We start from the raw sequence: 18,099 nt of genomic DNA, 5'->3' as shown, positions 1-18,099 counted from the left end.
TATCTACTTGCAAATCTACCTCTCAGCTATCTATCAATCCATTTGTTTCTATCTATTGATCTATCTATCTGTCTACCTATCTGTCTTCCTGTCTCTATATCTATTTATCTATCTATTTATTTATCTTTCTATCTATCCATTCATTTATCTATTGATCTATTTACCTGCCTACCTATCTATTAATCTTGCTATCCATCCATTTATTTATTTATTCATTTATTTATCTATCTATCTATCTGAATACCTTTCTGTCTAGCTCTAAATCCATCCATTTATTCATCTGTTTATCTATCTATCTATCTATCTATGTATGTGCCTACTTATCTGCCTATCTATCTGTCTATTCATCTCATGCTCTAGTGTCTAGGAACCCCATCTCAAACAATGGGCAGAGAGAGATGCACTCATCTCCTTGGGCTGCTCCCGCATCCCACAGGCTCACCTTGAGAAGTCCCCCAATGCAGCTCTCTAGGTAGCTCTTGTAGTCCCCACTCTCGTCCGTCCTCTTCCTGCCCAGCTCACCCAGCGTGACTGGCTCGCCCAGGTCCATGTAGGAGAAGTGGCACTTGGCTAGCAGGTCCTCCGGTACCTGGGAGGAGAGGGTTGAGAGGGAGGATGGCAAACAAAATTTAGTCAGATTTTGCTTCTGCTCAAATCTTCAAACAGCTGCAGCCTCTTGCATTTAACTATTAACCCGTTGAAGAAAAGTCCCGAGTACACTCGGGCAAGTGTCTATGGGAAATGCGTGTTGTAGCAAAATCAGCCCCTCTCAAACGGGATAAACATGTTTTCAATTTTCTATTAACACGTACATTGCAGAAAGTTGTTATGACACAAAGTATGTACATCTCTCTCTCTTTCTCTCTAACTTCTCTCTATCTTCTATCTATCTATCTCTCTATCTATCTGTCTGTCTAATTAAACACAGACACAGCCAGCCAGCTTTTGTCACTTTTGTATAGGTGGGCATGAAGGAGCTGGATGATTGAATCTCATTGTTGTGTTACATTACCACAAAAGACAAATGGTGAGGTTTTGGTGAATTATCTGATGTGAAATCATTCATGAAATGTTCAGGCCATGTTCGACTCCAAAAGGAATCAGAGCCAATTACGATGTTTTCTGTTTCTTGGTAATAATTTACTAGGGTTTGAAGAGCAAGAGAGCATACAGCCAAGGAATTTCAGCACCGTTATGATGTAAAAAGGGACCGTGAGCTGGTGTACTTTGTTCTACTTAAGCCACTTACAGGTTATCATTGACCAGAAGAAACTTACAATATAGCATTGTGTGTGCTAGACTTTCTCTGATACGTAGACTGGCATATACCATTACGGGTTGCCGAAATTGTTGCAACCTTGCATATTTTTTGCCTGACGTGGAAAAGATGAGAACCGAATAGAATGCCAGAGAGCCTCTCACCATGAAGAGCTTCTTGCACTCGCGGATCATGAGCGCCAGGCACTCGTTGGCCGCCACGTTCTCGATCAGCTCCTTTTGGTCCGGCTTGCCGCTCGTCTTGCGCCGCTGCCGCGGGCTCATGGCGTTGTGCAAGCTCTCCCCCGTGTTCAGCTGGAACAGCGAGGGCGCAAAGCACACGGCCAGGTTGTAGGCGGTCATCTGTGACAGGGCGAGGGAAAATCAGAGAGAGCATTGATTGAGATGGAATCAAATGAAGAAGTAGACCATAACATAGATCGTGGTATCTGCTGAATTTAACTGCAAGGCACAAAAAACTAGAATTGGTTGTGAAAAAAACCCACAACAGCTCCATAAATAGACATTTTATGTTCAAATGCACAACTTGATGTTTCAACTTTTGTGTCCAATTTTCAACCTATAACATCAAAATGAAATCTGCTAAAAGTTTTCATCCTAAAGTATCACTAGGTATAAAGAATTGTAGATGTAGACAACTTTGGTGTGGTAAGTAGGAAGAAATCACTGAATATGAAAAAAAAAAACAAACAAACCCACATTTCATCTGCCTTTTTTTTTCATTATGTGTTTAGTTCAGACTCTGGATTCTCTGGCAAGTTAGTTCCGAAAGCCGGTGACTTCAGTGTACATCAGGCTTCAACAAGGAGACAATTTTCAGGTGAGTTGAATGATGATACATGTATCATTAAATCATTCTATGTTGGAGACAACCTCATAAAAATAAACAACCATGAGAAAACTGTTTTGTGGGGTTGAGTCTTTTTGTTTTTTTGCGTCATGCTGTTGGGTTGCAGATATTTATGGGGCAGGTCAACCTGTAACAAATCATGTCAAGCCATTACTAGTCCCTGAAACGACTCAAAATATTTTCGCCTGACTGTAGCACAGATTGTGGCTGCAGTGAAACTGTCCTGCTTGCCGGTTGGTGAGCCAGATTCCTCATAATTTATATCCAAACCTAAAACAGAACAAGGACAACTCCTGACATATCAGAGAACTCTGAGAAATACTTGCGCCCCAAGTCCAGTTATCTTTTGGATTACTCGTCCTGGGGCATCGTAAATCCTTTGCCAAGAATATCTACCACACGGCGATATGCCATGGCACGCTGATTGAGCAGACTCTAATCTGCTGGATGGTCTAACGTCAGAAATATTTGCGTGTGGATAGAAACTGAGATTGAGACCTGCTTAGCGTGGGACTTGAGGGTGAGGGGGCTCTTAAAAAAGACATATTTGCGGTCAGTAATCTCAACCGGCAACACATTTGACATATCTCCAGCACGTGGCATGATGTCATTTTCTCTAGGTCAGAACATCCTTATCAGAGTCACTTTCACCGGTTTCCACAAAATACTTGTGGCTGGATCTAATTATTATTTTCACCTGTAAAGCTCAAGCTTTACCTTTTTTTTTAATGGAAATCTATTTTGAGAGAAAACATGGGAAGTTTTTTTTTTACTCAATCTAGAAGGCTGCTAATGAAAATGAGTCGAAGAATATGAAAGAAAATCCACGCAACTAAAATATTTCCAAAAGAATAGAAAAGAGAAAAAAATACAATTACAAATTTTTCTTTGCTTTCTGGCACTTTGCAGAATCTGCACTCTTGGCTACATTGCATGATCAATGCACTTGACAAATTTAGATTTTTTTGAATATGAGAGAGGAGAATACATATATTCTCTTTGATTTTTTTTTTGTAAAGCAGTTTTTGGTATCTGCAGTCCTGATCATTTGCAAGACTATGTGAGTTGTATACTGTAGCTGCATAGCAGTAAAAAATGATAGCAGTCTAGTCCCACTCATATGTATGTGTGTATGTGCCTTTAGGGGATGGCACATAAACACCTCCATGCTATGGGAGCCCAGTAGGATTCCGAGAAACTCCTTGACTTAACAGATGGATCGAGCACTTCCTTGAGAAGACACCCACGGCACATATTTCGTCACGTCTCAATTTCCTTTGCGTCTCGACAGTGTCGTACTGTCTCGTGAGCACACGCACACGTTTTTGGGTTCACACTATAACCTACATTCACGCCAAGATGGATAACTTCCGAGCCACAAGTATTATTTTTTTGGGGACTGTTTCAGCTCTATTCTTCCTGTATCTTTGCTTCCAAAAGGTGCTTTACTAACTGCAAGCAGTGTGCATTGAGAACATCCTATTCAATGAGGACACAAAAGAAATGACTTTCTTTGAAAAGAATTTCTCAGATAGAATCATTCTTTATTTGCATCATCTTAAAAAACACACAAACAAACAAACCAAAAGATCTTTGTGTTCATGGTAGATTCTTCTCTATCATATTCCTCACATATCAATGTGAGTCAAAGCACGATGAAGGTGAAATCACATAGGTACACACTGTAGCTTGCTTGTACCTCCACACATTCTCTCACATAATACAGACATACAGCTATACAAACACACATACAGATTCACATGCAGAAGAAGATTCTATCCCAGGGACATGTCTCATGACAAACACTCTCCAAAGCCACCCCAAGAGTCATGCTCCCCATAAAACTTCGCGGGAGGCCACTCCACGCGCCGACCCCGCCGCCCTCCTCGCCGGCAGAGTCTGAGGCCCCTGAAGTCTCCCACTCTCGAATTAAAGGCTATATTCCCATACAAGGCTATATGCAGCCCCCATACATCCTTCCAAAGAAGCATGGAGGCCCAAAGGGTTAAGCTTGTCTGACATTTGCTATGTTTATGTTATGCTAAGCTATGCCGTTGACATATATGCATGATTAACTACCATACCCCAAGGCATGATAGCTCCTTGACCTTTTCTGCAAGGCCAGGGCTCACTATTAATACTCTCTCATAAAAACGAAATCAAATTCATCTTCCACTGATGAACGTGAATCACATCTCGGGCGGGCAAAATTGAAACTGACTGGTGGTGGTAGATCGGGCGATATAACTCATACCTGATTGGTGTCCGACTGGCCGGCGATGTCGCTGAGGAAGAGGATGAGGGACTGGAGGACTTCCCGGTTCTCATCCGGCATGAGGAGGATGGCAGCTTGGATGACTGGGATGCGGAGCTCCTTGGGAACGGTTGCTGCATTGGGATAGGGGTAAGGGTGGGGTGGGGGGGGGGGGGGAGAGAAGAGGGGGTTGGAAGATTGTACAAATCAGTCACTGGATGCATTGAAACAACATCGATTACAAGGCTGCCCTGCTTAACCCACCAAAGACAAGCTGATTTTGCTACAACACACATATCTACAAAGAGATCCTGTACCTGCTCAAGTATACTCGAGGACTGGTCTTTAATGGGTTAACTTTGAAATATAGGTCAGAATCAGGGATGTTGTAGAAAGACCCATTATGAAGAAACTTGTGGGTTATGTGCATCTCAATACTCGATATAAATTCCAAAATAAGGAAAGTTTTAAAATTCTTTGTCAGGCTGTGAAGAGAGATTCAATTTTCAAAACAGCTTCCTGCAGAATCACAGAGACTAGGGGAGGTCTGCATTTCTCTTACTACAACATTCCTTCCTCCCTAGGACATTTGAATTGTTTATCATCCATTTTCTGAATCTGAACAAAGACATATCTTTTGTTAACATCATAAAATATTATCAAGAAAAGTAACAAATTCAAAGGAAATATTCAATGAAACACACACTTTTAAAGTAAAAAACAAGATGGCATTTCCATTTGCAAAAACAGAAATTAAGTGAGGTTCAGACTTCTAGTACTAATTGATTTCCTCTTCTCCGCGGAAAAAATGGCTTATTCATCATTTCTGCTACATAAATTTTACCATCAAAATGTTAGGTAATGAGTCAGACAACAGCAAGTACACTTACGCAGAGATGTATATAAGGGGCCACTGTCCCGTGAAATATTGTTGTATTTGTTTAGATTTACAATGACCCAGATAAATCTATTTGGAAAAGACGGCTAACATTGGCAAAAGCCTTTCAAGGACGAGATACAAAGAATATATAAATAAAAATAAAAATACTTCATCGACAGTGAGATTGAATATTATGACCTCGGTTGGTGTTAAAGTTGTTTATGAAACTGACACACCCACACACACACAAACAGACAAATACACACACGTGAGCACACAATAACAACACACATACCTGCATTACAAACTTGCAATAGAAAAAAACAATGAAATACTGCTGAAAGTGACTGATTTGTTTTTGCAACTCTTTTCATAGTATACAATTTGACCTACTTTTTACTGCTTATTCTCCTGCCCCCATCCCTTCTGCTTTTGATAACAACAAAGTTACAGAGTTAAAGCGACAAACAGTGCCCTGCCACTCCTGCGATAAAAATGACCCGACATTCCTGTCAAATTTGAAGCGAATGATGTAATTTCCAGCCAATCATCGTGGGGGGAAGACTTCAAGCTGGCCCTCTGACTTGCAAAGTCTGGCGAAGGATGGGCTGGGGGGGAACATGCCGAAGATAATGTCATTTTCGAAAGTATGCCGAGCGGTGAGGTGACAGGCACGTGTGCCTTCTAAGACATACACAGGTCATCACTTACTGCCCTGGTCTTCGCATCATGCAAAACCTGTTATTCCCCTCCCCCGTTCCCTGTCCCTCCCTCTACAGTACCTCTACCCCCACCCTACTCTTCATTTCATCTTACATCTTTTCCTAAACATATATATTCGTATGTAGATCATCTAATCTGCTTATATGTATCCCCACCCCCTTAATTAAAACATGGCTTCCAGACTAAAGAATTGCACATGGAAACAAGCTACAACATAGTTTACTTTGCAACATTTTTATCATTCAAGAACATGCCTTGATTTTTCCAGTTTACCATGCTATTTGATTGATTTCCCCCCCCCCCAAACAAACCACCCTAAGGAGACACTTGTCACAAAGTCTAGGTGTCTGTCTGCACGTCCGTCTGTCTGTCTGTTGTCTCGATCCTCCACCCTCCACTGGGTTTCACACCACGCCTGTGGCGCAAAATCGAGCGATTACGATACCGAGCGCATCGGGGAGTTGGCCATTTCCTGATTCGATTAGGAAAGGAATCGCAACTAGCCAGCCGTGCACATGAAGAAGGGCACCTCACTTGAAGCTTCTCTCCCATCTCTCCCCCCCCCCCCCCACTCTCTCTCAATCTCCATCTGTGTGACATCAATTGGTCCATCATGCCATTATATCGCCTCTCATTTCCTCCCTGGCTTCCTCATTCCCTTCACAGTGACAGGCGAGCAGCTCGCCCCCCCCCCCCCCCCCCCCCCCCGTACTCCTGCCAGAGCTACTCCCGCATGATACAAACAGGCAAAGGAAGATGGAGCTCCTACTGACTTCACACACACACACACACATACACACACACACACACACACACACACACACACACACACACACACACACACACACACACACACACACACACACACACACACACAAGTTGCCATGTAAAACAATGCCCGTTTCCATGGCAGCAGCTAGGGTTCCAATTATTGTCATAAACATTTTGCAAGGTTTACCTTTAAAATAGGATCAAGGTGATCTTCTCAAATGAAAAATACATGTTACTAAATAGGGTGTTAAATCCACAAATAAAGTAAACAGCAGTATGTCATTTTTGGCAGAGCAAACCAAATATCAAATTGTCCTTCAGACATCTACTCTCCCAAACACACAGAGCCCAAATGAAAAGAAAACATGTGGTAAACCACTTCAGCGGGCATTGAATTTGCATTGACATAAATAGACTCATTCCACCAAAGTTGTTTTGAGATATACCTCATCTGGACTAAAACTCCGTAGAGCAAAATGTACTTAGAAATGCAAAACAAACCTGAACCTTTATAGTAGCAGGAAATTTCTTTTTAGTTCTGTTTTTGTTTTTTCATCATGGTTGTGTAACTACAAATAGCCTCCATTCCTCAAAATTGTTTTGAGCGTTACCTCATCTGGACTTAAACTCGGCAGAGCAACTTGCACCTTGAAACGTGAAACAAAACTAAGATCTTGAAGCAGCAGGGGTTTTTCATTGTTTTTTTTTTTTGAACTTATGGTTGCGTACCACATGTTATTTATAGTCATGACCATTTATCTGTTTGGTAAGGTCCTCTGTGCAGTTGAGGGCTCGCTCAATGCGAGAGACAAACAACTCATCCTTTATACTATGCTACACCTGCCATCTTCTTTGCATCATCTCGTCTGTATTGATTTCTCTACTTTTTATTTTATTTTATTTTTTTTGTATATCACATTGACGGAACATGCTACATTCTGGATTATAATGAGAAACTTGCAAGCTGCTCAAGCTCTTCGTCAGGATTTATTCAATGTATTACTTAAGATGTTCAAAGACATCCCACAAAAGTTAAAAGAAAGAGAGAAAAATGGCACAGAAACAGAAGCTTCTGCTTAGAGAGTAAAACCCACAGCAAGAGAGAGAAAGTGGCACTGAGGTAGGAAAGAGATGAAAAGAGATTTCTGAAGGAAACAGAGAAACATAAAGACAGATTTCTGAAGGAAACAGAAAAACATATAGAGACAGGAGGAAGAAAGAGAGAGGAGAGAGGAGAGGGAGAGGGGGAGAGAAGGAGATATGGCAGGGAAAACATTATGAAAAGGGGATGGACACAATTTTCAGAGGTGTTCAAGGGATTGCCGGCTGAGACATTTGATTCAAGACCACATTTTACTGATCCCGTCTCTCCTTATTGAAATCAAAAAGAGGAAAGTACACACAAAAAAAAAAGAAGGAAAAGAGCCGAGCATTCAATGAATCTGTCATAATCCCAACACACACATACACAAATTCAGCAAAATTTAATACCTTCCAAAGAGGAGGCTAGATTTGTGAGGACTACAGCTCATGTGCCGTCCCCGGCCCGACAAACGGGACGGGTCACGAACCTGCGGCGAATCTGAAAAACGGGAGGGGATTGGGGCGACACCTGGGCACGGCCGCATCTGGATTTGTCCCCCTCTAAATCCGTCAGGACTGATCTAACTTTCTGCCCCCTAGTCCTGTCAGATTGCAACGATCGTTGACAGACGTGGGGCTCCCTTTTAGGGGGGCACTCCCCCAAGAGGTTCCTCCATATGTCCAGAGATGTATGAACATGGATATCACAAACTTCATGAGCACTTGCACTATAACTCTCAATTTGCTATCTGCAGTCGATATCTCTCCGTACAACAATACACTACATATCCTTTGATTTACCCATCAAATCAGAATGCCAATTAGTGATTTGTTTTCCCTCCTAAAATTTGTTCCACATTGACCATACATTCATTCTACTCAACATGCAGAAATTCACGCTCATATTTTTTCCCCCCATGATTGGCATTTGACCCTGTCTTTCCCCTTTGATTTTTCCTACACCGAAAATTATTTTCTGATTAAAAAAAAAAAGAAACAGAAAATCATGTTTCAAACACGACTATCTTATCTCTTCTTTTTCCTGTTTATAGCTTCAGGAGGTGTTCATCTGCGATGATGAATGGCCAAACCATCGCATCTATTCCTGCTGGGTGACAACAGGCCCTTCTGACCAGCGACCGAGATTGGACGTTTCCTCTGCAGAAATCACACCACCCATGATCACTGCCGAAAAAAAAATTCACACCTACTCTTAATTTCCCAGTACTCAGACAACCGGCCAAACAGCCCCAGGGTAATGTCAACTCCGCCCCTTGTCCTCCATCCTCATTTCATCTTTCTGCAGGCTGTGAATTTTCCCTTCTCTCATCCCTGGGCAAAAGTCCCAGCCCCTTGTTTTGGGGGATGAGAATTCATTATGGAAGATCAGACCATAAGGAGCTGGGGGTAATGATGCACCTTCATGAAAAATCAAGGTGAACAGTGATGAGGTCCCTGATGTTTGCTCATGGAGGCCTCCTTGAAAATGCCTCCTCTTTCCCTCTCTCTCCTTCCTTCTCCTCCCTTCTCCTCCCTCATTGCTATCCTGATAACATAAGGTATCTCACTTGTTGAACAAGATGAGATGAATTTGATTATTCATTCATGAATGCATGAATAACATTTTTCTGTCGGCCAAAATTGTGGCCAAATTCATCTATGAGATATTTGTGGTAGGCCTATATGTAAAGAACTGCATCAACCGATTTATAGCAACTACATTTCATAGAATGTATGATTCAAGACTCTATAAGATACAAGTTACATCGTATCTATTCTTTGCATTTGATCAGTCCATCATTACCTTTCATTGAATTTTCAACTGAAATATTTATTTTGTTCAATTTTCTTAAAACCAGGGGGGGGGGGGGGGGGGGGGGGGAAGGAAAGGTGAAATGGCAATGTATATGCTCTTCTCTCTCTGAATAGGGCTGAATCCAGAACATGTTGAAAATGCTTGTAAGATAGGCCCTATACGTGTGAAATACTAAGAAAAAGTCATTACCGAAGCAGCCTACAGCCATGCAGAGCTCTTTCCTGTGATGTTGACTTAATCCACATGAATTCCTCTCCACTCGTTAGCCTCCGGGACAGAGGTGAGCCCTGGTCGACTACAGCCGATTTGCTAACTGAAGGCTTCTATGTTACAGTCGGGGTCGTGACCCCCGGGTCAATTGACTCCAGGTGTCAACCCTACACAGCAATCTCCCTCTCTCTCTCTCTTCCATCTCCATAGCGCTCTTTACCCATGTTTTCTGGTTCCCTTTGAGTGTTGATAGCACCTCTATTCCTGGAGCAAGCGATCATATTTTCTGATCCCACTCATTATATTGCCATGAATCATATCACAGGTATTCCTATCGACACTCTTCCCTGCACCTTGCTAAGAAATCCAATCCACCGGCAAGAACAAAGTCTCTCTTGTCTACAGAAATTTTGACGCTTTTGCCGGACGCATGTCTGAGCTTTGGGGATTGTAACTTTCCCGTGCTCTCTCCTCTACAATCAAATTAGTTCAACAGATACGAACATATGGCATATAAATAATAATAATACATTTGATTCAAACAAAATGCATCTTTTATCAAGAGCTATGCAAGCTTAAAGGTACATGTACTATTTTCCCATTGTAAATTGTACCTGCTTGTCCTTTGGGAGAAACATACCACCTGTTACAAAGTAAAAACAAAAATCATTTATAAAATTAGATACTTTAAAACAGTATAAATCAGAATAATCAAAACCTAAATACTGCAAGGTATACTTTAATGGAAGAAGATAATTTCTCACTCATCTCCCTATTCCTCTTGTCTGATATTGTTTCTTATTTCTTCTTTCCAACACAGATTAAATCTGTTTCTCTTCAGCATTGGATTATTTTTCTTCTCTCGTGTTCAAACAAAATGAGAAAAGAAGACGGGAAAAAAAATCAGAACCCCCCCCCCCCCCCCTGACTCGGATTCTATTTTTGGAATACACGAGGGAACCTTTTATTTTCACATCTAAATAAGCCGTGTGTTCCTCCGTCAGCAGATCTGGCAGATTTTCTGCGCATCTTACGTTTCTGAAGTCGGAGGATTTGCGTGTGGTCATGGAATGAGTCGACGTGATGAAGGAGGGGAGAGATGGAAAAAACAGAGAGAATAGACAGAGATGGAAAGAGAGCAAGAGCGAACGAGTTTGAAAGAGGCATTCCCACTCTCAAAAAAACCCTAACAAATGTTTGTGATTATCTCATGGTGTAAGGCGGCCCTCCTGTTGAGCCGTGCTGAGTGGTGCAACCCAAGTATCACCCTATCCAGGGCAAACCCAACTTCCAATCCCTTGATTTTTCCTGGATGATCAACTTGGAAAGAGTCGGGATTCTCTATCACCCTCCCGAACTGAAGAACCCCTTTCCCGAGATGATTATGCTGGGGAAGAGACGCATATATGTGCTTTTGATTGGGACTCAACGAGCTCTGATAGAATCAGGAGTAATTTGAGGGCTGATCTGAAGCTCAGCGCTTGACATCCATTACACATACGTGGAAGTTCATGTACAGAGAGTATATCTAACATAACAAAATTCCACCTTTTATACAAAAACATTTTCATCAGAAACATGAAGATCAATGATTGTTTTGAAGATCAATGATTGTTTTGAAAGATATCTCTTCTCTGTCACTGACATGCATTCAACTTTATATCAAACAATCAAAACAATTACGTTTGATCCATACTGGGTCTGTATCTGTACGTCCAATTCATGTTTAAAAGCGAAACTCCAGATGTGAACATTCCTGTCATCATTCTATAAAGTGGAAAGGGGGAAGCGGGCTGTCATAGCGGGTCCACACAGAGCCCACCATTGTTTCAAGTTATCGTCACAGTGTCAGATGGTAAAAACATGGAAATGCTCCAAATTAGATTCGATGCAAGTTCCCCCCAAAAATAGACGCTGAAAATCTGCCTGACAAAGGGCCCCTGGGTAAAGTCATTATTTAGGCGACACTTCAGCGAACCGAACGGGGGAGGAATTGTTTCTTCGAGGAACAGCAATGAAGTGATGAGAGAAAGTTGTTTGGTAATCTGATCAGAGATAAAAAAAGGGGAGGAAAGGGATAGTTGTCGCGTTTTCTCTCAAAAGGGGAACATAAGCACTGAAAGAACTCTTTCCACTCATCTTTTTTGTTCTAGTGGGTGCATCTTTTTTTTTTTTTTTTTTGGGGGGGGGGAGGAGGGCAGGGATACTACAGACAAAGAAAGACAGACAGATAGTCTATTTGTTTTCAGTTAGATCCTCAATAAAATGTGGATCGAGGGGATAAGAGGTAAACAGGCACGTTCTTTACACAAGCACAGCGTTGTCCCCACAGGGTAAACTTGAACCTCCAGAGAATATGCCGTGATCTGGAAGGAACGAGAGAGGACCTATTGGGACAAAACCCGATATGACAATGTCGGAAATTCCAGAAAGAGTGGAGAAATGCAATCCTTGGGATGAATTCCCTCCTTTGTTTCAACGACAACAAACCTATGTCACACAATCCCAAATAATACACATTACAACTTTGAAAGAGGATATCTCACATTTCGAGTTTGTTACTTGGCATATAGTATACAAACTATTCATCGCTGATTCTTGCCTGGAAAACAGCATCGACATTGACAACCACACATATAAATCTCACCTCAACCATAATCATTACCTTCTTGAAGCTTATTAACAGAGACACAAAGACAGACAAAAAAGTTGCAACTTTAGCATTGGCTGAATAGATATGCCTCTTTAAAATGCAACTTTTAAGAGGCGATACAAAGGTGATACGCTGTTCCGTGCAAGCAATGGCTAGTAAGTTCACAGATAAGATAAGGTACTTCTCATTGACTTTCCATAAAATCTGCACCAACAGGATGTACATAAACCACAGAGCAATCACTTGACAATCAGCAGTTGTTACTTTTTTCTCATTTTTTTTTTTGTCTAAATAAAAATGAGCCCACACAGACTTTTTACTGAAAAGTCAATCAGCCCCAGTTGCCATCCACTCTTCACAAATTCTTAAATGATGAGCAATGTGAACTCACTGCTTGGTTTCACAGATTAACCCTTTTTATGCCAGGGACTTTCGACTGTGTGTACAACACTATGGGGTTTTTCTGCATCAATCAGCACTCAAAGCACATAAAGGGTTAACAATGAACTTCAACTCATGCATAAATACATACATATACACACACACACACACACACAGACATACAGTGTACAGAGAGGGAGACAGACAAACAGACAGACACACAAACAGACAGACTGATGCAGCAATCAAACCCACAGTCGCATGAAGCAATTTATGGCATTTCTTTGGGGAAAGGGAAGCGAAGGCATATGGGTGAAAATCGAGCAGCTACACAAGACTTGTCGAGTACTCACTGGTGAATAGACTGATGAACGTCTCGGACAACTTCGGTGTCAGGAGCGGTTCTGGCAGCTCCCGGAAGTACTGTTTCAACATGTCCGCCACGTCATAGGCAAGCATGCCCTCATAGTTCAGAGTATCTGAAAGCGTGACGGCAGACAACAAAAGAAAGATTAGAAACGTATTTCCTGCCATATCTCACAAAAGATTAGCAAAATATTTCCACATCAAAACCAGTGTATGTGAGTCTCATTGATTACACTCTAAATCCTATAAATACACCATATCTTTAGTGTCAACACTAATTGTAACACATCATCTATGGTTAGAAGTAGCGACCTGCATGATCTAATTAGATGACTTGACTCTGTGTGCTTGTTGGTTTTCATGTCCTTACATTTGTATTCTTGACACTCCAGATTGCAACATCATGAGGCTTTTTTTTTTTGGTCATACTAGAAACTCTTTGCTCTTGGCTGCAGACTCTTCAACTGATCCTTGCATGACTTGGTGCAGTGATAAATGAGACCAATGAGTAATCAAGCATGTAATTGGGAGGGGGGAATTTTTAATCTTGATTGCTTTCAGTACCATTCTGCTCTGCAGACATACTTGTAAGTCTGCCTACATAAAACAGCTCTCTGGCCAGAGACCATAAAATCTATTGCAGTCATTGGGATAATCTACTCTCGATGTACGTCATATCAAAAGCAGGCTCAAGCAATGACCCGTTTATCTTTCGCCTACGTGGCAATCATTGAAGCTTCACAGATCTGCCACCACCTCGATGAGCATACAAAGGCCTATAAATACATTAATGGACTGAGACCACTTTTTCCAAAACTTGATCACAGGAAGCAGCATCTAAGTGCCAAGCACTGTTCGAGGTAGTTTCAAGACACAGGTACTTGAACACCTGATATCTTATCGGTTCCTCAAACTTACTGATGATATGGACTTCACAAAGGAGGGGCAAAAATAAGTCCAAAATATAAGACAGATGAAGGTAAATAGAGACAGCATATCATAGCTACGATATTCTTATATATGTCATATATATAAGAATATCCTATCTGTGATCTGTTGCTAAAATTTCATGCTGCGAAAAAGGTTGTCAGCTCTCATTTGTGAAAGTTTCATGTCATGCATTGTTCTGGTTTAACAGTAACTAACAGAGATGAATTCTGCAATTACATAAAAATCTTCAGATGTATATTTTGTCACACCAAGGCAGTGAGTTTATATAGTCTGTTCGTTTTCATCAGTGCTTCAATCTTTCTCAAAAGTTGCAAACGTACCTTGACTGGCTTCGTTCATCTTCTTCAGCTGCAGGATGCGGGAGCGGACACCCGGCTTGCGGAAGAGCCCCACGGCCTCGCCGGCCTGGCGCCGCAGGTACCGCATGGCGTAGAGGATGTTCTGGGGCAGTGGCTGGCCCGTCCGCTGCAGGTGGTGCAGCAGGGGCACCCCAAACACGATCCGGTCCTTGAAGTCCGCCGTCTTGGACCGCTTCATGAATCGTGGCACGATCCTAGACAGAGATATAGAGAGAGTATATGGATGAAAAATCGTGGCAAAGTGGGGATGGTTTATTGCAACTGAGAGGACATACAAGTAGGCTGCAGAGCTTGTATAGTAAAATCCAATTTAGCAGTACAGGTGACTTCATTTATAACTAAGTCCTTGGGACTGCCAGTTTTCGTTTGTTATATATCAAAATTTTGTTACAGCTGAACAGTAAAGATATTTAGATGATGATTTTGGGACATGAATTTTTACTTCGTTGTAATAAGAATTTCAAAATTACTGTGTTTGTTATAATGAGAATGCACTATATAATCCTGGTGTGAAAAGAAAGAGCAATGAGCAATAAAGAGAAAGATAACAATTGGTGATGAGAAACTGGCTAAAATATCCACAGAAATATTAATAAACAGATAATGACAGAGACACATCTGGTATCACTTAATCATTATGTCCACAACACATTGACATCATAGTCAACTGACTTGTCAAAATCCCCTGAGCCACTTTGTATTAATTGGCATTCTAACATATGACCACACCATTGAGCTGAAGATGTATGGCTGAGTGTGATACCAATGAATAATGTAGGTAGCAATTAGCTGATGGAAGCGGGTGGTGTGACAATGTTCTGAGGAGTGAACAAATGTGTTTGTCTGTTTTTGGCTTCTTTTTTTTGGGGGGGGGGGGGTGCTGTTCAACTGGATCGCTATGAGTCATTGACCATTCTCCTACTGTAATGGATGACACAGCTATGTAGATTGTACTGGGACTACACAGGAAACAAATGGCTGAAATCTACTTTTGACATGTAAACACTATCGATAAGAAACACATCTAATGGTTACATGGCTCTGGTGTACACAACCAAAACAATCATAGGCCATTCTTTATTTTTCTGTTTCTTCTTATTCATGGAAATACAGCACATGACTGCACTTCAGCTTTGGAAAAGATTTAAAGAAAAAAGTTGTTTATCACTGTCGTTAATGACTAATGTGTTGGCTCCATTTATCACAAGATTCCTCGGTAGACAGATAGCTGTAAAACTGCCCTGAAGACGTAGACAGCCCCAACTCTCTCTCTCTGCCCTTCCCTAACCACAGCATGACAGCAGATGAACAATGGATCCCATAGGATACCACTAGGATTGATATCTCTACATGACTTATTTTTCCTTTTCTTTTCTTATGGCAGAATTTAGACCAACAAAATTGTTTGGCCACACATACAATATCTTACACGTAAGAGAAGCAAAGATATACGTGTATCACCAGCAACAAACATTTCCTGGTAGTAAGTCTCTGCTGTATCCAAAGATCCATCTTCTTTTTTGCCAATGTTGCATTATTTTTGTTCTGATTCTAGTTTTCTTTAGTTCCGAGAGAGTGGCTGACTTTGCAAAACAGCCAAACAAGTATTGTAACAAAGTGATCAACTAAACCACACATCCTTTCAATACATAGAACACAAACTTGTTGGGAAAACAATTTTATTTTTACACCATAAACCCTGCCATCCCCCCCCCCCCAAAAAAAAGACAGACTCGCTCCTGAAGATCAATAGCTCTCATGAAAAATTGACCACAAATTTATCTCATCTGTAAGAAAGAAAGGAGGAGGGTGGGGATGCCCAATAGGCTTCTTCCATGAAATCAAAAAGTCAAGTGCTTCTACAAATAGCATCCCGCGGGCCCAGTATATCACACATGGAGAGGCGCTATCTATGGGAGATGCTCACTTCATATTCCTCGCTTAAAGAGAATCTCCACTTTGAAGCATTAAAACGTGCTACGAACTGAGCGGTGAAAGATTCCTTGCAACTGCGCCTGGAAGCAAATCCGAAAGTTGTGGGATTTTGACTGTTCATCCATATTTCATTACAATCTTTATTCTTTATTGTACAAACCAAAGGGGAGAGTTGTGGGGGCAATGGCATCATGACTAAAGTTAACCCTTTATGTGCTTTGAGTGTTGATTGGCACTAAAGACCAAATAGCCTTGTACACACTGTCCAAAGTCCCTGGCACAAAAAGGGTTAATTTTCATACAGTGATTGTTACTGATGCCCTGATTTCATGCAGAAATGTAAAGCTTTCAGACACCCCATTTTCTGCTCACTTTCATTGGACTTTTAGTGTAACTGTTCGTGAAACTTATATATTTTTTCTTTTTGATCTGATCACAGTCTAGGCAAACTTGGAGAGGATTTCTCCTTTAAGTGTGCACTGCTCTATGAGGAAATTTCTCTCGCATCTTCCTCTTAACCTCCTCTTCAATGATGTATTATTTACACGATGATGAGAGCAGCTCTTTGAGAGCGAGGTAACAGCTCAAGTCATTCAGATAGAAAGATAGATAGACAGAGATGAATGGATGGATGGATGGATGGATAGATGCACATCTAAGAGTTAAGACATCAATGGTACTGTCACTGACCATACTGTCATTTACTAAATAATCATTGACCTTAGCATGATCATGGCGCAGTAAAGAAGTGCCATTATTGAAAAGACAGGCACCTGAATGATTTCACAAGACTGCAATTAAACTTGACATTATCACAGATAATATCTCCACTTATTTTTAACTCAAATTTGGCTGCACTCTCTTTTGATCTTTTCTCTGAAAATATTTGCTTGCAGAATTATTTTGCATTCCTCAAACTCGCTTCAACTGATCTTTGGAGGCAAATTGGTCCAGTGGGCATTGCAACAGTAGATGGCCACTGGAACCCTGAATACACAAACTTTCCATTTTTGCCGGGGGTCGACCGGTGGGTCATGTAATGGACACTGCCGGGAGGAATGCCAAAAATGGACGAACAACTTTGTGAATGCTGCAGAGTCTCAGATGCAGAGTGTATGTATGGATGATACTCTGATGAGTTACTTGACTGTATGTAGCAGAGTAGGAAAATAATACACAGATGGATGCAGAGATAGAAAGCAGGAAAGATGTAATGAAATATCAGGAGAAAGGTAGATAAAAAAGGTGTATACAGTCAAACTCGGATACCTCGAATTCGTCGGGACTGAAGAAAATGGTTCGACGTACGCGAATTTCGAGGTACGCGTACGTCGAATTTTCTTCGACTTATCCGATGTTTATCGATGTTCGACGTTTATCGATGTTCAACATGGTGTCTGTTATAGTGCCTACTGATTGTTTGCATGCTTGTCAATTTGAATTGAATCAACTTTTATATGAATGAATTGAGTGAAAATCGGAAATGAAATCAAAATTTCAGAAATAATGATTTTGGTGGCCCGATCGCGCCACCAAAAAAAAAAAAAAAAAAAAAAGTCGGATGTTTGCCTTTACTTTTGAAAATGAAC

General features: G+C 41.2%; 1 protein-coding gene across 5 annotated transcripts in view; it reads right to left on the bottom strand.

Annotated features, from left to right (window-relative positions):
• LOC139710383 (rho GTPase-activating protein 7-like) overlaps positions 1 to 18,099 on the bottom strand; it is a 108,474-nt gene that overhangs the window by 2,504 nt on the left and 87,871 nt on the right. For all 5 annotated transcript variants that reach the window (XM_071622297.1, XM_071622299.1, XM_071622298.1 and 2 more), the window contains 5 exons: positions 14,537 to 14,769; positions 13,253 to 13,378; positions 4,383 to 4,516; positions 1,423 to 1,620; positions 443 to 589 (listed from right to left, as the gene is read on the bottom strand). In XM_071622297.1, coding sequence (XP_071478398.1) covers positions 443 to 589; positions 1,423 to 1,620; positions 4,383 to 4,516; positions 13,253 to 13,378; positions 14,537 to 14,769 — 838 coding nt within the window. The remainder of the gene's footprint in view (positions 1 to 442; positions 590 to 1,422; positions 1,621 to 4,382; positions 4,517 to 13,252; positions 13,379 to 14,536; positions 14,770 to 18,099) is intronic.

This window comes from Diadema antillarum, unplaced genomic scaffold (genome assembly GCF_040938485.1).
Source record: "Diadema antillarum isolate AM-2024a unplaced genomic scaffold, OU_Dant_1.0 seq00001527_RagTag, whole genome shotgun sequence".
NCBI classification, from domain to species: domain Eukaryota; kingdom Metazoa; phylum Echinodermata; class Echinoidea; order Diadematoida; family Diadematidae; genus Diadema; species Diadema antillarum.
This window is presented reverse-complemented; position numbering and strand designations above follow the sequence as displayed.